At 33.9% G+C, this 22901-nt stretch overlaps 1 protein-coding gene and 2 pseudogenes across 3 annotated transcripts in view; 1 reads left to right on the top strand and 2 right to left on the bottom strand.

Moving 5' to 3' along the window:
- Positions 1-22901, top strand: part of RSF1 (remodeling and spacing factor 1) — a 107534-nt gene that overhangs the window by 30667 nt on the left and 53966 nt on the right. For all 3 annotated transcript variants that reach the window (XM_039848129.1, XM_039848128.1, XM_039848130.1), the window contains exon 2: positions 2165-2256. In XM_039848129.1, coding sequence (XP_039704063.1) covers positions 2165-2256 — 92 coding nt within the window. The remainder of the gene's footprint in view (positions 1-2164; positions 2257-22901) is intronic.
- Positions 10989-11107, bottom strand: LOC120590661 (uncharacterized; annotated as a pseudogene).
- Positions 13747-21463, bottom strand: LOC120590451 (40S ribosomal protein S26-like; annotated as a pseudogene).

Below are 22901 nucleotides of genomic sequence, written 5' to 3'. Positions count from 1 at the left end.
GTTAAAAGAACTTGACCAGAATTATAGCTCCTTGTATTACGTGGTAGAGCTGAGAATTGAGCCCAGGGGTTTTTCTCCCTAATGTATTGTCTTTGGCATCTGCTCTATTGCCTAGGCCAGTGCCTCAGGTTTTCTTGACTTTTTATCGCTTTACACAGTCAATCACTGAGTTTTATTTTTTGTTTCCTAAACATTTCTCAAATCTGCCCTGTTCTCTCTACCTTTGTTTAGGTTACTCCCATCGTTCTGGATCGATACTTTCCTGAATTTATATCTTATCTCAGCCATGTACCACACCTCCTAAAACAAGCAAATAAAAGCAGTCTGTCTTCCTATAGTTCAGTCACTGAGATCTTTCTAAATTCCTGAGCAATCTCTTGACTAAACTTTTAAATAAAATATAAACTTCTTAGCCTGGCCTTATAAGGCTCTTCATAATTATGCCCCTTTTCTGTGTCTATGCCTCCAGTTCCATGATTACATTTACATCTCTCTGTATCTGTAGTTACTTCTGTAAGCAGCGCACTTTCCCCCTTTTCTCTACTCCACTCTCAATCCCATACTTCCGGTCTTGGCTTAGTATAATTGTCTATTATTGCGGTGTTTATAACCACCGCTCCTAGCTTCTCTCCCTTACCTCCAACTCACCCATGGTCTAACCTGCCTAAGAAGACTCACTTAAGTAGGCTTATTAAGGGCAGAGACTATTTCTTGCTTACTAATAGTGGACCCACAGAAATTTGTTGAATGACTGAATGCTTTTATACTTAAAGGTCGTTTCAAGTTGGAAGTAGCTTTCTTGGAGAATAAAGAATCTGAAAGAATGACTGAAAAAAATTAGTCCATCATTTACCAACCTGTACTTCAGAGTGCTTGTATCCTACAAACATTGCGTGTTTCACACACACACAAAAATTCCATGATCACATATTAGGGAATGCTGCCAATTTTATTTCTATCTTGGATATGCACAATGCACATAAGAACAATCAAGGTTTCAAGAAGTCCCGTGGTCAAATGTTATTTTTGATTCAGCATTTTCCTAAAATATTTAATAATGGAACCTTTGTAGATAGTATACCTATAATTTCTTTTAGGTTATTAGTGGTATTTGGTATTTTGGAAATGCTAAACTTGACAGGCTTGTGTGTCCTTTATTTCCCTCAGGTCTAATTAATATAATTAAACAACATAATCAGATCATGCCCAAGGGATAGTTGGAGGAACTCCAGTTGTTTACAGTTAGAAGCGAAAACCTGAGGGAAGATGTAGCAATCTTCAAATATTTGAAGGTTCCAATAGAAGAGGAATTGAAAGTATTGTCTTTGAAACTAGAGAATGAGAGGAAGAACCAGGGGAGGAAGGCAGATTTTGATTTCGGTAAGGGTAACTTTCTAATAATTAGAGCTTTGGAAGGTAAGTAAATTTTCTGTTCCTAAAGGTTGTCATGCATCAATCTATAAGGATGCTATAGAGGAGTTTAGCACAATAGATAAGAAGATACAGATTGGAAGAATGGTTTTCTAAAACAGTTTGAAAATCATTAGACTATTTCTGAGATATCTATCAACTTGAGATTTACGTTTCTTGATTCCTTTTTAATCCTGTGAATCTATTTCGGTCTGCATCTCAGTAAAGAAACCAAATATGTGTTATGAAAAACATTAGTTTTTCATTAGTAGAAATTTTGGTTGTACAGCTAAGTGCTTTTACTTGATGCTTTTAAAAAATAGACTTTATTTTTTAGAGCAGTTTTAGATTCACAGAAAAATTGAGCACTAAGTACAGAGATTTTCCATATATTCTTCCCACTCACACAATCTCCCCCACTATCCACATCCTGCACCACAGTGGTACATTTGTTAAAATTGATGAACCTACACTAACACATCATGATCACCCAAAAGTCCTTTACTTTAGAGTTCACTCTTACTTGATGGTATTTTGAAAGAAAATATGAATGTACCTATTCATCTTTAAGAAAGTAGTTTTCAGTTATTTCTTGCCCTAGTTTAGTCTTTTCTGATTCAGAGATCTAAAAGATAACTAACATCAAGATCCTCTTTTTTGAAAAATTATTCAGCTTTGGGGAAAGTTCTTCTATAATTTAAATGTTTACACATTTTTAATTTTGCTGGCTAACAGTATTTTTTTCCCTTTTAAGTACCAAAAGAATTGGTGGAGCTCCATTTGAAGTTGATGAGGAAGATTGGCAAATCCGTTACAGCAGACAGATGGGAAAAATATTTGATCAAGGTAAATATTTGTAAATTACCTTCTCTATTAGTGAAATATTACTCTACCTAGCATAAGTTTATGTTATGTTTCATAATAAGCTAACCTTTAAAATAGTCTACCAAAAGTTATAAAATATGACTTAGAAATCCATATGATTACTATCATTATGTGATTCTCTTTTGCAGATTCTAAGCAATACTCTTGAGTCCTAAAGTTAGATTTCAGAGGTATTATGTCTGTTGTGCCCAACACTGTGCTCAGGACTTTTCATGTCTTGTCTCATTCAGTCCTTAAAATCATCCTGATCAAATCAAGTAAGAGGCAGATAAGGCCCAAGAAAGTCGTCATTTCCTTGAGATTACACAGTATGCATAGGCAGAGCCAGAATTTGTCTCTTAAAAATGTCCAAAGACCTTTAGGTCATCATGGGAGACTTTTAAGTTACCAACAAGGCCAAACCTATCCGTAATGAGAACAACCTAGGTAATCAGAAAATGGTTGCTTTAGGATGAACTCTATTAAAGGAAAAATTGTTTAGAATTGCATCCAAACTCTGAAGGCCACAGAGTTTTTGGAAGCCTAAGCTGATGTAGGTACATACCTCCGTGATGTTTTTTGGGGTATTTGGAATTCTGTAATGTACAGGATATTGTTATATTTTTAGATTATTGAAAAAACTATGTAATTTTCTAATTTTCTTAAAATATCTATGTTTATGTATCCATGTGTTTTCATATTTGGTTTTTGTGTTTTTTAGTGAGGGAATGTATATGATTATAGAGTGCTATGAAAAGAGGGAATAGGAGTTGTCTATATTTATTATAAAAATCACATGTGCTATTTCAGTTATCTTTGCTGTATAACTCATCACTCTGGGTCAGGAATTTGGAAAGGTCACTTTTACCATATTCTGTTGGTTGAAACAACCACAAAACCACCCAAATTCAAGAAGAAATACAGACCCCCAAACTCTGAATTGTAAGAGTGGCTTAACTTTCGGAAAACTCAACATGAAATACATGTGGATATTTTTGCACAAGTGTGAAGCATTGCAAAGTTGGCTCAGCATTTTAATAGTGTGGGATTTTCTAAAAGCCTGATTAACTGATGTTTAATTAAATCTCTGAAATATGTTAAACTGAATGATGAGCAAATTTTTAACTATTCAGAGTGCTTTTAAAAATACTAGTGAAGTTGCTGTTTGCTTTTAACAAATATTTATTAATGATTAACAGTCAAAGTTCTGGGGCTTAAAAAGAGATGGTGGAAATTCAGTACACAGATTTTAACATTTTTAAGAGGTAGACTTTTGTAAATAAATGTTTATTAATAGAGGTAGAAATAGAATAGAGGTAGAAATATCTTGTATACTAATTCCAGCTCTACTGTTAACAAACGTTAGGACCATGGGTAATGTACCTTGCCCCCTGTGTCTTAGTTTCTTTGTAAAATGTGAAAAATGGGCGAGATGATTTTATATAAACCCTTTCTGTTTTACGGTTATTTTTTTAATTGAGTTACCTTCACATAACATAAAATTTGCCCTTTGAACATATACAATTCACTTTTTTTTAGTATGTTCACAAGGTTGTGCAACCATCACCATTGTCTAAACCAGAACATTTTCATCACCCCAAAAAGAAATGCCATACCCATTAGTAATTACTCCCCTGAGTCCTTAATTACTTCCCTGAGTCTTTAACAACCACCGATCTGTTTTTTGACTTTATGAATTTGCCTATTCTGAATGTTTCATATAAATAGGATCATATAATATGTGCCGTTTGTGTCTGCCCTGTGTCACTTAACATGTTTTTAAGATTCATTCATGTTGTAGCATGTATCAGAACTTTGTTTCTTTTTATGCCTGAATAATATTCCATTGTATGTATGGATAATACTACCACAGTTTATTTATCCAGTTATCAGATATTTGGCTTGGTTCCATCTTTTGGCTGTTGTGCATAGTGCTGCTATGAATATTTGTGTACAAGTTTTTGGGTAGACGTATGGTTTCCTTTCTTTTGAGTATATATCTAGGGTGGAATTGCTGGGTCACATGGTAATTCTTTTAACTTTTTGAGGAACTGCCAGACTGTTTTCAAAGCAGCCGTACCATTTTAGATTTCCACTAGGAATGTATGAGAGTTCCAACTTTTCCACATCCCTCCTCACCAACACTTACTATGTTATTAATTGATTTTAACCATCCTATTGGGTATGAAGTGTTATCTCATTATGGTTTTGATTTGCAATTCCCTTATGACTAAATGACGTTGAGCATTTTTCACATGTTTGTTGGCCTTTGCATATCTCTTTTTGGAAAATGTCTATTTCCTTGCCCATTTTTTAATTGTTTGTCTTTTTATTGAGTTTTAAGAGGTTTTTGGAAAAAAATATATTTTAGATACTAGACCCTTACCAGATATATGATTTGCAAGTAGTTTCTCTCATTTTGTGTGTTGTCTTTTTACATTCTATGTAATGTCTTTTAAAGCATGAAAGTCTTAATTTTAATGCAATCCAATTTATTTTTTCTTTTGTGGCTAGTGCTTTGGCGTCATAGAGAAGAAACTATTGCTCAACCCAGGGTTACCAAAATTTAATCTTCAATTTTGTTATAAGAGTTTTGTAGTTTTAGCTCTTAAATTTAGATCTATGATCCATTTTAAGTTAATTTCTGTATATGCTGTGAGATAGAGGTCTGCCTACATTCTTTTGCACATGGATATCCAGTTGTCCATTACCATTTGTTGATAAGACTCTTCTCTTTTACCCATTGAATTCACTTGACGTCTTTGTAGAAAGTCAGTTGACCATAAATGTGAGGATTTCTGAAGTCTTTATTCTGTTGACTTGTGTCATTCTTTATGCTGCTACTATACTGTCTCGATTATTGTAGCTTTGTGGTTTTTTAAATTGTCTTTTTCAAGATTGTTTTGATTATTCTGCATCACTTGGATTTCCTTATGCATTTAAGAATTAACTTACCAATTTCTGCAAAAATGGCAGTTGGAGTTTGGATAGAGATTGTGTGTAATCTGTAGATAAGGTTGGAGAATATTGGTTTGTTAACCAGGATACCTTTTAAAATATTTAGGTCTTTAATTCCTTTCAAAAGTGTTTTGTAGTTTTCTGAGTCCAGTCTTAATACTTCTTTTGTTCAATTAATTCCTTAGTATTCGGGGATTTTTTGGAGTTATTGAAAATGGAATTGTTTTCTTCATTTCATTTGTAGATCATTCATTGCTAGTGTATAGAAATGCCACTAATTTTTGTATATTGATCTTGTATCTTAACTTTTCTAAACTCATTTATTAACTTAGTTTTGTGTGTGTGTGTGTGTGGATTCTTAAGACTTTCTGTATACAAGATTATGTCATCTGCAAATATAGTTTTACTTCCCACTTTCCATTCTGAATGCCCTTTATTTCTTACATAATTGCTCTCACTAGAACCTCTGGTATATTATTGGATAGAAATAATAGAGATGTTGAAAGCAGACATCCTTGCCATGTTCCTGATCCGTGGGGGAAATTTTTCAGTTTTTAAATTAACATTTTGTGTGATTTTAGCCAAGAGATTTTCATAGATATTCTGTATCAGATTGAAGAAATTCTCCTTTTTCTATTTGTTGAATGTTTTTGTCATGATAGGTACTGAATTTTGTCAAATGTTTTTTTTTCTGCATCTATTGAGATACCATGTGGATTTTGTCCTTTATTCTATTAATATGGTGTATTACATTGATTAATTTTCATATGTCGAAACCTTGTAGTCTTGCAGTCAGTCCCACTTGGTCATAGTCCATAATCTTTTTAATAACGTTGCTAAATTTGTTTTGTTGATTTAGAGGAATTTTGTGCCTATGTTCATAAGGTATATTTGTTATTTTCTTGAGATGTTTTCGTCTGGTTTTGGTAGCTGGGTAATACTGGCCTCAGAATGAGTTGAGAAATGTATCTTTTTAAATTTTTTTTCAAGTGTTTGTGAAGTATTAGTGTCAATTATTTAAACGTTTATTAAAATTTAGCAGTGAAGCCATCTGGGCTTGGGCTTTTGTTGTTGAAAAATATTTTTTGGTTTGTTTACTCATTCTCTTTACTGTCATAGGTCTCTTCAGATTTGTATTTCTTCTTGAGTCAGTTTCAGTAGTTTGTGTCTTTCGAGGAAATTGGCCATTTTATCTTGCTTTTCTAGTTTATTGGCATACATTTTTTCACATAATTCACTTAAAATCCTTTTTATATAAAGTCAGTAGTAATATCCCTTCTTTCCTCATTTTACCAATTTGAATGTTCTCTTTTTTTTTCCTTGGTCAGTCTAGTAAGAGGTTTGTCAATTTTGTTGATCTTTTTAAGAACCAATTTTTGTGTTCATTGAATTTCTCTGTTGTTTTTTCTATTTGATTATTTCCTCCTCCTTGCTTTGGGTTGAGTTTGCTCTTCTTTTCTAGAATGTTAAGGTGGAAGTTTTGGTTATTAATTTGAGATCTTCCTCTTTTATAACATAGTCATTTTCAGCTATTATAGTCCATCTAATCCCTGCTTTAGCATCATTCCACAAATTGGTATGTTCTATTTCATTTTCGTTCATCTCAAAGTATTTTTTCTTTTCCCTGGTGATTTCCTCTTTGACCCATTGGTTATTTAGTAGTATGTCGTTTAATTTCCACCTATTTATGAATTTTCCCATTTTTTTCCGGTTGTTGATTTCTAATTTTATTCCATTGTGTGGCACATATTTTGTGTGATGATGATTCCATTAATTTTATTGAGACTTGTTTTATGGCCTCATTTAACATATATTAGGTCCTTCTTCAGTATTAAAAAGTAACTTTTCTACTTATATACTTATTGAGATTTTTTCATTTTGTATTTATATTTATTCTTTTTCTCTGATTTTTAAGACTTTTGCTGCCCTATAAGTAAAGTTTACACATACATTCCTTATGTAGAAATGTATATTTTTCCCTTATCCATTTGACATGTTAAAGTCTACTATTTATTAAAGAAGTGTAAGCTCTCCCATAACTATTTTCCTTCAGCTGCCACCTATCCTCTTCTTCCAGACCCTTGTATTAGTTATCTATTGCTTTCATGACAAATTACCCCAAACTTAGCAGCGTAAAACAACAAACATTGAACATTTATTATCTCAAAATTTTTGTGTGTTAGGTATTTGAGTGTGGCCTAGCTCGGTGCCTCTGGCTCATAGTCTCTCATTAAGCTGTATTTAAGCTGTCAACCTGGCCTGCAGTCTCATCCAAATACTCAAGTGTGGGAAGATCCATTTCTAAGTTCTATCACATGGCCATTGACAGGATTCAGCTCACAACAGTGCAGCCCCATAGGGCATTGCTTCTCTATAGGGCAGCTTACAGCATTCCATCAGAGCCAGTGAGTAAGAGAGAATGCCTGAGATATAAGTCATGTCTTTTTATAACCAAATCTTAGAAATGACATACTGTTACTTTTGCTATGTTCTGTTAGAATGAAATCACTAGTAGATTTGGTTTATGACCAAAGGCCCAGGGAGGCAGCAAAGGGAAGGGAATCACATAAAGGCAGTGAATACTGGGAGGTGAAGATCATTATGGGCTACCTAAAGGCTTTCTCATTTATAGCAAACCTCTTGAATTAACTTTCTTTATTTGCTATACTATTTCTTTAACCTCTCATTCACCCTTCAGTTTGTTGACTTTTTTTCTTCTCTCTGCACCATTCCATTCCAATAAAATTTCTTTTACTGAGCAAGGGTTTGAGCAGTTCCTTATTGCTAAATTCAAATGATACTTTTTATTCCATATCTTCTCAATTTTTCAGGTTGTTCTTTCCTTGAAACACCCTTCTTTTGGCTTCTTTCCTACAACATTATACTGATTTTTCTTCTATCCCTAGTAGTATACTTTGCTAGATCTTTCTTTTTGTCTAAGCTCCTAAGTTTTTGTACTTCAGAGCTTTGTTCTAGACCCTCTAGTCTCATTTTATGCACTCTTCTGGATGATCTTATCTATTCCCTTGACTTTACACCACATATGCTAATGACTTATATTTTCATCCTGAATCTTCTTAGTTCCAAAGCCAATTTACTCAACTACAGAATGAACATCTTTACTCCAAAAACAAAGTGAATCTACATTCAGGTAGAGACTAAACCATTCTAACAAAGAGATAAGAAATAAGAAGAAATAAATTTATTTCTCTCTATAATAACAATCTGACTGATCTAGACTTTTGAGACAGCTGTGTTCCATGAGATTATTCAGGGTCCAGGTTCTTATCTGTTTCATTGTTCCACCCTACAGCATTTTGCTTTTCTGTGTTGTACAATGTACGTTAGCTGCAGGAAAGGGAAAGAAAGAAAGCCCAGGGCAAGCAATCTTCTTTTAAGAAAGTGAGGCAGAAAGAAGTTACATGTATTATTTCTGTTCTTCCATTGGGAAGAATATAGTCACATGATCATACCTATTTGTATAAGATGTTAGAAAATACCAACTCTTCCTGAGTGACCATATGCTCTGGCGGCCAGATTTGTGTGGAACAACTATAAAAGATTTGGTACCCCTCCCATTTCCCTGCTGATAAATTCAGGCCTGGCCATGTAACTTGGCTTTGGTCAGTGAAATGCAAGGAAAAGTAGTATGTTACACTTTGGGGCAGAAGCTTTAAGAGCAGTGCATATTCTCTGTGTTCTCTGTTCCCTTTGTTATGATGACTGACACTTTTCTAGGTAATGCTGCTCATTTTGGGGTGAAGATGATATGTAGAAGAGCCACAGTCAAACTGTTATCAACATATAGTGTAGCCCAGGAATAAACTTTTGTTGCTGTAAACCTAGGGGTTGACAAGCTATTTCTTATAAGATCACATGGTAAATATTTTAGGCTTGTGGTTTTTAAAGTCTTTTTTTCAATTACAAGACAATTTTTAAATGAATGGATAATGGCTATGTTCCAGTAAAACTTTATTTATAAAAACAAGCACTGTGGGCCAACCACTATTGTCAACCATTGAGATTCAGTGTCATTTTGTTAATGCAGCATAATTTAGACTACTCTAACTGATACCCTTGGTTAAATAGCACCAAAACCCCCAACCTACTTAACCAAACCAAAAATTTCAAATATCATCCTTGGCTCTTTTCTCATTTCTCAGAGTAAATCCTGACCTCTCTTTGTCTCTGAGCTTTTTATTTAACAGATGATGGTATTAAGACCCAAAGAGAAATACTTGTTGTTGGTCATGTATCTAAGTTAGTAAAAGATAATCAGAACTTGGATAGATCTGCTGTTACTTTTATAGTATTTTTTAGTAACATATAGAATTTATTGTTTCTTGTCTTGGCAAATGGTACCACTGTCCAGTCATCAAAACAGAAACCTGCTGGTCATTTTGGATTTCTCTTTTGTCCTTCACATCTGATATATTACCAAGCCCTAATTGATTTAGCCTCCTTAATCTCTCTCAACTCAAACCTACTCAATCCATGTTGCCTCTACCCTAATTGTGGTCATTGTCTCTCACTTGGTTTATTGTGGGAACCTCTATGTTGGTTTCCCTGTCTCTAGTCTAGTCACTCAGTTAACACTACAGTTAAAAATGATAAAGTGAAAATCAGAGGGATCTTTCTCCTCTGTTTTAATCCCTTAAAGTATGAGTCCTTGTCTTCTGAATAGAAAATAAATTTCTTAATATGGCAACAAAGTCATTGATGTGATGGTCCCTGATTTTTTTTCTGTGGATTCTTTTCTTGCTCTTCTATCTGCCTCATCAATATGTACTATATTCTGCTGTACAGAACTGTTTTTGGTTTCCAGAATAGTCATGCTCTTTTGGCTCCTTGGTTCTTTGTATATGACTAAAGTAGGCCTTGCCTTTGAGTCTTCTACCACTCTTTTAATATATTATCTTGTTTTATTTCTTTCATTGTATTTATCACTCTCTAAAATCACATTGCTTACTTTTTAAGTCTGTCTCCTCAAGAATCAAAGCTTTGTGAGGGCAAGGATTTTTGTCAATCTCTGTTACATTTTTAACACCTGAACTAGTGCCTGACATGTAACTGTTGCTCAATAAATATTTGTTCAATTAAGTGGGTGAATGAATGAACACTTTTCTTGCAGAAGTGTGTGTGTGTCAGTGTCTCAGTAGCGTTCGCCCCTCAATCTTCATCACTGATAGTCCATGTTTACATAATATTTTATAGTTGCCCTCCATAAAGCATTTCTTTCTGAGCATATAGTACTTGGTGAGGGTATGTAAAATAGATCTCTGGTCTCAGAGATCTCAGTTCTGTAGGATTAGGGCTCCACTCTTATGACATCATTTAAGCTTAATTATCTCCTTAAACACCCCATCTTTAAATACAGACGCATTGGGAGTTAGGGCTTCAACATATGAATCTTGAGACACAATTCAGTTCATAACATGAAGTATTTTATTGGAAGAACATAATTGTGCTAATTAATAAAAAGGGAAGGGGAGTTGAAAACTGCTGCTCTCATAAATTCTGTAGTTCCTTCAACATAAGAATTTATTTAAATTGCATTCACATGCAATTGTTTAAGAGCCCATTTATTTTATAAAATAGAGACTCAAACTGTCTTTGCTGGGATTTTAGATCTCTTAATTTCTTAGTAATTTATTTAGATTCATAAAATCTTAAGTGATGCAAATACTTCATGTATTGGCATGAGGATTTGTTGGGGTCATTAAAACTTCTTATATTTTTTCTTTCTTTTTTTTAACCTCCTACAGCACCTAGTATTCTTAGGTGGTCTCCCATCCAAGTGCTAATCAGACCTGACCCTACTTAGCTTCTGAGATCAGACGAGATTGGGTACATTCAGGGTGGCATGGCCGTAGACTAAAACTTTGATTTATGTTATTGTATGCTTCTATAAATTGTAGAATCTTGACTAGTGATTTCTAGACTAAAGATAAAAAATATTGAATTAAGAATCAAGAGATCTAGCTCTGCTGTTAAGTTTTTGATCCTGGGTGAATTCATTTTATATTTCTATGACTTGGCACATCCTTCCAATTAAAACATGAAAGAACACTCAGAAAAAAGAATGCCCTAAATCTCAATTTTGCAAATCATCGGGTAGTAATTTATGGAAATGCAAATTGTCAGTTCACCAGTAATTTTCTTGAATTTCTCAAGTAAATAAAAGATTTATTTCGAGTGTAAAAACTCCCTTGGAAGGAAAAATGACCCCATTTACTTATGTTATTGCCTTGTTTTGGGTAAGTGGTTAGCTCCAAAATAAAAATGTTTGGAGAAGCTATGCTGTAATTTTTCTCTTACTAGCCCAATTGACAGGATAACTTGGATTCTAACATCATGCGAAATTCCTTACCATCTTGGTTGTAGTAATAATAACATCTGCTTCCACGCTATTCTTTGAAATCCATTAACACTTCTAAAATGTCCACTTGAAAACTTTTGGGTAACATTTTGTTTAAAAATAGTAATACTGAATAAAAAAATGTATAACTTCATTATGTTATAGTCAGTCTTCTCAAAATTGCCCACATATGCTGTTTTTGCTTTTTACTTCCTACCGAATCAATCTTCCCTGTCTGGTCTCTGTCCCCACTAGGCCACCAAAAATGAGCTTTTTCAAAACAAGCCTTGCCATGTTGTCAAATCCAGTGGACATTTCTTCAGTTCTTGTTTATTAAACTTTTTATCATTCTTCCACAGTTGAATCATTTTTAATCTCTCAGCTTTCCTTGGTTTCTTTCTACCTCTGGCTACACTTTTCCTATTTTCTTTTGCTGGCTCTTCTCTCTAACCACTAAAACATTTCATGTGTAGCACACAGAACAGAATTATCTAATGGAAAAGCTGGAAGATGCCTGAACATAATTCATTTAAACATGAGATCTAACCATAAATATGGTTAGCTAGGAATCCATAGCTACTAAAGCTAGCAGATTTTCATCCACCTATTTAGTAAACTTTTTTTTTTTCTCTATTTAGTGATGTCCTAGTTTGTAAGGCACTTAGTAAGTACTGCCAGGGATATATGAGACACTGATGTTCATGAGTCTGGGGCTCAGTAAAGGAAGAAAACTAAAATAGTATACAAATAAATAATGCCAGACAGACTATAAATGCTTTAAGTGCAGTGTGGTATCAGGATAAAGTAGTTTTGTGGGTATGCAGATATACTTAAAATTTTCTCATCTATTCAATGTTTGTGATAAAGATTATTACTGATAAAAAGCTAGATGAGATTGATTTCTTTCCTTCTTTCTAAAGAATAATGCTTAGGAAAATAATTCGAAAGATATAAGTAGGCCAAAGTGGTAAGGTAGGAAGTGTTCAACATGAAAGCATACTTAGAGCTAAGCGATCACTCAGTAATATTTATGGAAGGCATTTAGAACAGCTGATATGGGTTATATGGTAGGCAAAAGTTTGATCGTTATGGTCTTCATTCTTTGGTAATATATCATGAATATGTTACATGGCAAAAGAGGCTTTATGGATATAATTAAATTTATTAATCAGTTGACTTTAAGATGGGGTGATTATCTTGAATTATCCAAATGGGCCCAATGTAAATTACATGAGCCCTTAAAAACAGAAGAGGCAAGCAAAGTCAGAGATATTTGAAGTGTTAGGAGGACTCAAAACCCTATTCTCCTTGAAAATGGAGGGTGACATGGAAAGCATCAAAAGAAGTGAATTCTGCCACCAATCTGAATGAGCTTAGAAGTTGGTTTTTGTCCAGAGCCCCCGGAGAGGAATACAGCCCTACTAAGACCTTAATAACAGCTTTGTGAGACTGGAAGCAGAGAACTCAGTCAACCCAGGCTGTATAGGACTTCTGACCTACAGAAACTGAGAAAAGAAATGGGTGTTGTTGTAAGATGCTAAGTTTGTGGCATTTTATTACACAGCAATAGAAAAATAATTCAGATTTATTCTATTAATGAAGGATTTATACTTGGGGAGAAAACTTAGCAATGATTTCAGGTTCCAAAAATTCTTTGCAACAGTATTTTTGCCAGTTCATTTTCATCAAAATACGCTCTTTCCCTATAGAAACCTTAAACAGAATCATGAAATTCTCAGATTAGTGCATTTAATTATTTACTCTAAACCTAACCCGATGCTAAACATTAAACAAATTTATTTGATACTAAATCAGATAGGTTAGCTGGAAAGAGTTAAGAGTTTTGGTATTAGAAAATATGGGCTCCATTCTTGGCTCCTTAGCACTGTTGATTTCAGGAAACTATCTTACTTGTCTGAACCCAAGTTGATCCATCTGTAAAACAAAGAAAATGGGGTTTTATCAAGTTTAAAGAGACTAACATTTATCTTGCAAAATTGTGAGAATTTAATGAGGTAATGTATGAAATGCACTGGAAATAGCATCTGACCTGTTAGCTTCAAGAGTAAAAGTATTATTGAGCCCAATAGACTTTTTTTTTTTTTTTAAGTATAATTTCTGCTTTATTTTTTTTCAGAGAATACTTCTTCAGCTCCTTACATGGGCTTTGGTGGAAGTCATGGGGCAGCACCTGCAGGTCTAAATCAGGGTCGGGGTGTTCGGTCCTTCCCGGCCTCATAAGAGTGATTCCTAACTTCCTTGCTTACGTTGTGAATGGCACAACTCACACAATAATGTAGTTTCACATACAACTTGGGAAGTACATACACGTTGAAGACATCCGCTTCAGAAATGTCCCTCACAGCTGTAGCCTCTACTGTGTTTCGGATGACAAACTTCTTAATGGCCTTGTCCTTGGGCATGCATTGGACACGCATTGGGCACAGTTGGTGCAGCGAATAGGCTGCACATGGCCCTGGCCTTTTTTGGCATGACCATTGTTCTTTTTTTTTTGGTCATCTTGGAAGCGAGGAGCCAAAAGAGTGGGCCTAATAGACTTCTGAAAATAACTGTTGAAGCTTACATTATTACCTAATTTTAAAGGTATATAAAAGATACTGTTAAGATATAACTTAGTTAATAGAAACGAGTACACCACAGCTCTTTATCATCTCTTGACTGAACTTTCTCCTCCTAATTGGTCTCATAGTTTTTAGTCTTATACTCATCTACTACCTTCTCCTCACTGCTAAAAGAGTGACCGTTTAAACACAGTTTTATAAGTAACTATTATATCACTTTCAGAATTATTGTGGTTTCCTTTCACTTAAAAATCTAAACTCTGTCATAACATTCAGCACTCTTAATGGTTTAGCCACTTCTCTTCAGCCACATCTAATGACATTCTCTCCTGTATACCTTACTACTTATATTCTGTGCCATTCACAGAACATGTCTTTTTCGTTCTGCAGAGTTTTTGCATATACCATATCTTCTGCCTGGAATGACTTCTCACCAACTTGTTTTCCTGGCAAACTTATTCATCCTTTAGATCTCAACTCAAGTATTACTTTTCTCCTTGAGGCCTTCTCCCAAGAAGATGTTCCTTCATGGATTTATGTAGAAGTCCCTTAAAGATACTGTCATATAATTTTTATATTGAATGTTCACTATACCAGGCACTATATTTAATACTTTCCTTATATATAGTTCATCTTTGAAATAGATATTATTCTCTTTTTATGCACAAGGAAATAGATTTTGAGAAATTAAATAACTTGTCCAGTCTCATATTGCTAGAAATGGCAGAGCCAGCATTCAAGCTCAGGACTGTGGATCCAGTGCTTTAAAATACCACTAATATCGCCTCTCACATTTGCCCTTCATGCAGATTGTAAGCATCTTGAATGGTTTTTTTTTTTTTTCATCTTCTATGCATTGAAATTAGATAAGTTAATCATTTAGACAATTTCCTTTTTTTTTCACTTGCCTGCTAATTAACTTAACTCTATATTTACTTCTTAGTTGTACTCATTAGTGTATTAGCTAGTTTTCTGATGCAGTTTTTACATTCTCTGTTACATGGCGCTTGATCCATCTTTCTCTTTCTTGTGACACCATTATGTGTGTGTATTACGGAGAGCTGTTTCTTTTCCTTTTGAAGTCAGTGGAATATAATTAATATAAAATTCTGTTTAAATCCAGAGCAAGTTTCTGGCATCTGTTAGGCCTTGTTCCTTGGCTCACAGCAGACGTTACCAGTCTGAGCTTTTCCTGCTAAGCTTAAACTTAGCAGACTATACTGCTACCACAAATCATTTAGCATTGGCATCTGTTAGTCATCTCTTGTTAGTATCTCCCTAAAACAATTGAACTAAGACCTATAAAATCAGTAGAAATTTGATAGGAAATTACCAATAGCTTAGCTTTGCTATATTATAAAGTACCTAGAGAGAATGGCAGTGAGTGGAGGCCTACCAGTCATTTGAAAGGAAGTTATTGTGATAATCCAACTAAACAATGAAGAGGCCTGAGTTATGGTTTTGGTAATACAGATGGAAAGGAGAGGGTGGATGTGAGTTATTTGGAAGGTAGAATTATTAAGTCTTGGTAACTGATATGAGAGGGAAAGAGAGATGGCTTGCAATCCAACCAAGAGCATTCATTGTTGTGCTGTATCGTGCACTTGCCAACGTATATTCTCCAGTATCATCCAGAATTTAAAGGAACCAAATCTAGCTAGTGACTTTTTACTGTTAAAGTGGAATTACCCTCCTAAAAATAAAGAAACCCAGTGAGTGGAAATTTCAATTAATAGTTCTGCTGGGACCTGCTAATCCCCAGACAGATAGGCCTTGGCCTTATCAAGCTTCACATTCCTTTTACTTGGTGAGCCATAAAGAAATTTCTTTGCCAACGAACTCTCATATTTCCATGAAACTCCTCTATTTCCTGTGGTTGCTAGTGATTTTAGATACCATGTGAGCAATTTCAGACACCTTAGCATGGATAGTGAATGTGCCACCATGTTAATAAACAGGTATCTGCCTTCAACAAATTCAGTACCTGTTACCTCTGCTTTTCTGCTGCCCTGCCTCCTGCCCAAAGACATTCATATAAAGGCCTTGAGAATAATGGGAAAGCCAATTTTTAATAAATTACCCTTTAAAGGAAATCATGTTTGCCTCAGAATAATTTCTGAGAAGCAGATGGTAATTTATTATTGCTGTTTTTCTTTACTTGTGTGATTTCTTCACCACATGCCACAATGATTTAGATAGTTTTTCAAAGAAAAAAATACTATCACATTGAATGTAATCATTGATTTTAAAAGGTTTTTTGATTTCAAGAAATGTTAAAATATAAAAGTAAATGTTTCTTAAAATAAGCAAAGAGTATTTTCTACTTGAGGGATAATGACATTCATAAGAAAATAACCTAATGGGTCTCTTCTGGGGTGTTTTTGTACCCCTCAATAGAAAATGACCTCATTCATTTGTCCCTCAAAAGTAGAGATGGGGAGTAATCTCTATCTCTTGGTTTCTAGTAATACATTTAGAAATCTTTTGGAAGTGAATAAATTTATCAATAGATGGCCTTAATCTAAATGGCAATTTCAAAAAGATCCATTGTTTTTACTCCTCAGGAAGTCAGAAGGGTCATCGTTTGTCATTTATTAATTTGGTCATTAATTGGCCTTTTGTGTCAGACTTCTTAGCCTAATGATTTCAAGATTGTGTGGGTTTTTTTGTTTTGTTTTGTTTTGTATCAGTATTTCATTCCTTTTTATTGCCAAATACCATTCCATTATATGGATTATACCACATTTTATTTATCTCTCACCATTTGATGACCTTTTGGATTTTTGTCACTTTTTAGCTATTAGGAGTAATGCTTATATGAACATAGTGTACAAGTTTTTGTGTGGCCATGTATTTTCATTTCTGTTCTATATATACCTAGGAATGTAATCGCTAGGTCATATGATAATTTTATGTTTAATTTTTTGAGGAACTCCCAGACTGTTTTCCATAGCTACTGTACCATTTTCCATTCCCACCAGCAATTTATGAAGGTTTTAATTTCTCCAAAACTTAATAATGATAAGAGCTAATACTTGAGAGCTTATTAGGTACTATGCTTTTTTACATACATTATCATTTAATTCATAATACAACCTAGATCATGGAGAATAAAGCAACTTCCAAGGTTACACAGATAGTAATTTCTAAAGCAAGGATTGAACACAGGTTTGTCTAATGCCACAGAATAAATACTTACTTAATGCTTCCTTCTGTTGAAAAGCGTTTCCACATAATTTTAACTTTATAAAATGTTCCTTAAAGAGTACCATTTTACTCTGTGGTAATGTGTGGGCAGCCATAATTTATCATAAGTGAATTGTATGTGGCGGTGTAAAAAGAGCACTAGATTTGGAACGGAAAAACCTGAACTCTGCTAATTACTAAGTGTATATGTTTAATTTAGTTACTTCTTTGACTCTCTGTTTTCTCATGAAAGTATATGTGAATACTCTCAGCAGAGTGCCTTTCAGATAGTTGGAACTCAGCAAATGTTGTTTAAATATTAATAATAAATTATCAGAAATAGAGCCATTTTAGGGAACTTTTTCTTTTCTGTGGTTGGCATTCCTTTGGAAAATGACAGCACCTTGGTCCAAATTATTCATATTGTGGATACAGAAATGTTGGGTTGCATTTTCTTTAGTTTTCTACTGAACTCTTATGTGACTTCAGGTGGTCCAGTGAATGTAATATATCTGAAGGTTTTCCATAGAGAAATAAGCAGTAATTCCCCAGTTATTACTGAGAAATCTCCTGTGGCAAAATTATCCTTGAGTCGACTTCAGGAACTGGCTTCTTTTCTCCAGAGGTTTTTTTCAATTGTGCATAACTTGAATTGGTCGTGACCTCTCAATTATATTCTCAAAAGCACTGCTCCTTTATAGCCGCAATTATTTACTGAGTAAACATACCTATAAGTCTAATATCAGTGTGTTTTGAAAGGAATTACATAAAAATAGCAATTTAAAGTTATTTCTCATTACTTTAGCTAAGCAGATAAACCTGGGAGTAAAAATATAATCTAAAATTTCCTAAGTATAAAAACTTGAGGAACCTATTAAAAAATATGATGTTGATGATGTATACGTGTCTTAATTCTTGTCTGAACTGAAAATGAGAGGATAGAGTATAATAGATTTAATGAGATTTAATAGATTTAATAGAGTATAAATAGATTTAATGAGAACTTATTGTAGTAGTTTTATAACTTCTTTTAAGTGTTACCTATAGTGTGAAATACATATTTGTTGAAATTTAACAACTTGCAAAATGTAACAGACACTCAACCTCATAACATCTGCAAAAATTAACTTAAATGGATCAACAACAGAAATAAAAGCACTAACACCATAAACCTCTTAGAATAAAACACAGGGATAAATCTTCATGACCTTGGATTTAGCAATAGATTCTTGGCTATGACACCAAAAGCATGCGCAACAAGAGAAAAAGTAAGAAAAATCGAACTTTATGAAAATTAAAAACTTTTGTGCATCCAAGGACATTATTAAAGAAGAAAGTGAGAAGACAACCTACAGAAGGAAAAAAATATTTACAAATCATATAACTGATAAAAATTTAATATCCAGACTATATAAAGAATTCTTAAAACTCAACAACAAAAAGATAACCCACTTTAAAAATTAGCAAAAGTTTTTAGTAGACATTTCTCCAGCGATATACTAAGATTAATAAATTAACATTGGAAAAGATGCCTCAATATCATTTGTCGTCGGGGTAATGCAAATCAAAACTACAGTGAGATATCACTTTATACCTAATAAGATGGCTGTTTTTTTAAAAAGAGGAAAATAATAAGTGTTGGTGAGGTTATGAAGATATTGAAAGCCTCATACGTTCCTGAAGGAAATACAAAATGATGCAGCTGCTGTGGAAAAGTTTGGCAGTTTCTCAAAAAGCTAAACATAGAAGTGACATTCGACCCAGCAGTTCCACTTCTAGCTGTATATTCAGGAGTTGGGAACAGATACCTATTTGCCAGTGTTTATTGCAACATAATTTATAATAGCTAAAAGGTTGAAACTACCCAATTATCCATCAACTGAAGATTGGATAAACAAAATGTGGTATATTCATACTATAGAATATTTTTCATCTCCAAAAAGGAATGAAGTTCTTATATGTGCTACATCATGGATAAACTTTAAGAACATGCTAAATGAAAGAAGCCAGACGCAAAAGAACAAATACTAGATGATTCCACTTATAGGAACTATCTAGAATAGGCAAATTCATAGACAGAAAAGTAGGTTAAAGGTTACCAGCTACTGTAGAGTGGGAGGAAAATGGGGAGTTATTATTGCTTAATGGTTAAAGAGTTTCCTTTTGGGTGATAAAAAAGTTTTGGAAATAAGAAATGGTAATGTTTATACAACAACATGAATGTAATTAATGCCACTGAATTGTACACTTAATGGTTAAAATGGCGATTTTTATTTTTATTACATACATATTTCCACAATAAAAATTTTAAAAATCACAACAAGGAATTTTCCCCTAAATCTAGCAGTAACCTTAGCTTCAACATACTCACTGTATGAGATACAGAGTATAACAAGGAAGCCATTTAGTATAACATAGAGTTAATTACCCAGAAAATAAAAGTAGAAATTAAATCAGTCACCAGTGATTTTATTTAAATGTTAGTATGTGTGGTGTGTGTGTGTATCTACACAGAAGACACTAATCTGATACAGAAGTGTCATGAAACATTGTTTATGTACAGTTTGAAAAACACCGATGTGCGTGCTGCCAGCTCTTAATTCCTTATTTCCACTTGTGTTCCTGTTGGTTCTTACGGTGATTTTCTAGAACCATTTCCAGGTTTGCGTTTATATAGGGCAGTTATGGCACAGTGAGTATCTGATAGGCATCTTCTTTATCTCATCTCTTTTATTAACAACAAAACCTCCATTTTACAGATGAAGATCCTGAAATTCAGAGAGATGTTTGACTCAACAAGATCACACTGCTGATAGAGATAGGCAGGATTTGACCTTCAACCTATTTGATACTAAAACCTTATTGCTCTTTATATCTAGATGGCTGATAAAGAGCTGATTACTTGAAAAGAGGTACTTGGCAATCACATCTTTCCATTTTACATATATGATTAATCTTACCTATAAATATAAAATAACTGACAAATTTTATTTTTCTTGCTAGACTTATGTCAGATACTTTCAGAGCACCTTTTCTTTGACTAAGACTTCAGAACAGGCTGCTTTTGAGAATAGTTTCTCAAATTTCTGGCATATATAAATGTATCTAATTTATAGGTTAACTGAGATTCCAGCTGCTTATCCCAAAATCCTGAGCTTCTTTACCAGGAGTTATAGTATCTTATTTTTTCTGGTATCAAGCACAATGTCTGGCACATAGTAAATTCCTGATACAATGTTTATGGAATGAATTAATTAATTAATGCATGCCCATGCTCTTGTCAGTTGGTGGGTTTTGGTGTTCTTTTGATTTCCAAAATTGTGTTACTTGAGAAAACATGCCATTGAAATTTCCTGCATATATGTTTTTAAGGAATTAATAAAGAAACATCTTAATGCATTCTTATAGGCAATGTTCCCAGATATTCCACATAAAATTAAATTGTCTCAGTAGTTATACCAGAATACATTGGTACAGTAAGTATTAAGTGTCCACTATCAGCAAGGCCTTGTACTTGGTAGGTGCTGTAGGAAATAAAAAGATGAATCATACTTTCTTTTGCTTTCAAAAATCTTGTAGTATTACAAGACACCCAAATATGTATGTTAAAGTTCAGTCGTAATTAGTAACACCATATATGAAACAAAAAACTTGTTATTGCTTTTGTAAGATAAGTACACATTTTACATACAGCAATCTGACTTTGCCTTTTCTGGAGTTATCCTCTGCCAAGCTTAGCTCAGGCTTATCACCTTTCTCTTAAATTGTTGCAAAATAGGCTTTATTAGTTGTTCTCATCTCAGACTCTATCCTCTTGTCTGTCTTGCACAGAGCAACGAAACTATTTTCCATCACTACTTCCAAATGTGTGTTGAGTCCTCATATTTATGAGCCATGACCTACTTTCATAGCTTTGTCTCTCTGCCCACTCCCAACCCCAAGCACTCATGAACCAGGGCTCTGGGGCTCAGCATAAAGAGCTCCTCTATTCACCTTCACATTGACAGAACATACTGTCGTCATTCACATCCCCATTGCTTTGCATATTCTGGTTTTTTCTTCCTGAAATGCTCTTTACCTCCTTGTTTGGTAAAACCTCATTCATCTGAGCATAAATGTCATCACTTGAATAAAATGTTCTTTAATCTCCCTGCATCCATTGACTGAATTAGGGTTTCTCTCCTCTGTATTTTCATAGTTGTTTATAGTTATATCAGTTACTCGGTTTGTTGATAATTTACTGACTACTTTTTCCCCCTATAATTATTTGTTTATATGTCTCTTTCCCTCTCTCTTTCTCTCTCTGAATTCTGAACTTCTTAAAGCAGAGAACATTAATTCATCTTTGCCCTCTCAATACTTAATGTGCTCAGTAAATGTTTGGTTTAGTCCTCCTGAAAGAATATTATATACAAAACAGCTGGACATATTTAAATATTACATCAGGGAGACTTGGTGAGATGTAATTTGAGTATAAATAATGGAGCTAGATGATATATAATTCTTAGTCAAGCCTTTGTCCACAGCTCCAGTGGTGACAACTGACCTGATTGGTTTCTTAAATATATACTGATTTCTCCGTAGATGACTAGAGATTCCTATTCCTCTCATTCCTTGGCTAAAGCACATACCCTCCTGAGGATAACAGTACACTCATCTACACTTGTGAGAATTGACTGAGTTAAAACTATTTTAAAACAGAGCATGCAGTAAATATCAGTGGTTATTATTATTCTAATAAGAATTTAAAATGTTCTTTTGGATGTGTTGTGTTGGGTATAGCAATTATTGGCAGTTAAAAAGAATTTTTAAAATTTAGGTAAAAGCGTTATTTTTATGTCTCTCATTGATTCATCAGGTATTTGTTTTGTACTTGCTGTGTGTCTCATACTTTGTCACAAGCTAGAGGTAGGAAGATGAGTAGACACAGACAGCTCTTGACTTCTCAGAGTTCAGCCACAAAATTTTTCTTAAGTCTGTTTTGATAAAGTTTGTGTAAAGACTATATAATCCAGTGGAAAGATCTCTGAACCAGGAGTCATAAGCTTCAAGTCTCAGCTCAGTAATTTTGAGCCAGATACTTCTTAGATGTCTAATATATACCTCACACTCATTAGGTATAAAACAAATCTCTAACTTTAACTAAGATATTCCTTTAATAGCTTAGTTAAAAGCGCTTTTATCTTTGCATTTGTTGAAGCCTAGCAATCTAGTTGTCTCCTTTGGTTTTTCTTTTCAGTCACCCTCTACATCTGTTTTATCAAAAGTCCTGATGATTCTGCCTCCAAATACAGCTTTACTTCCTGTTCTATTCCCGCCATAGTCTGTGTTATTATCTTTTGCCTTAAAATTGTTTTCCTAGTTTGTTTTTCCACACAGCAACCATTTTTGAAACATAAATCATAAATTCCCTCTATTTAAAATTGTCCTTTGGCCTCCCATCATATTTGAAATAAAATCATAATTCCTTGCCCTAGTCTGTATAATTTGGATGTTAGTTACCTCTTTCACGTTATCTTCTACTTTCCCCCTTATTCTACTTC

This window comes from Pteropus medius, unplaced genomic scaffold (genome assembly GCF_902729225.1).
Source record: "Pteropus medius unplaced genomic scaffold, Ma_sr-lr_union100, whole genome shotgun sequence".
Taxonomy (NCBI): Eukaryota; Metazoa; Chordata; class Mammalia; order Chiroptera; family Pteropodidae; genus Pteropus; species Pteropus medius.
This window is presented reverse-complemented; position numbering and strand designations above follow the sequence as displayed.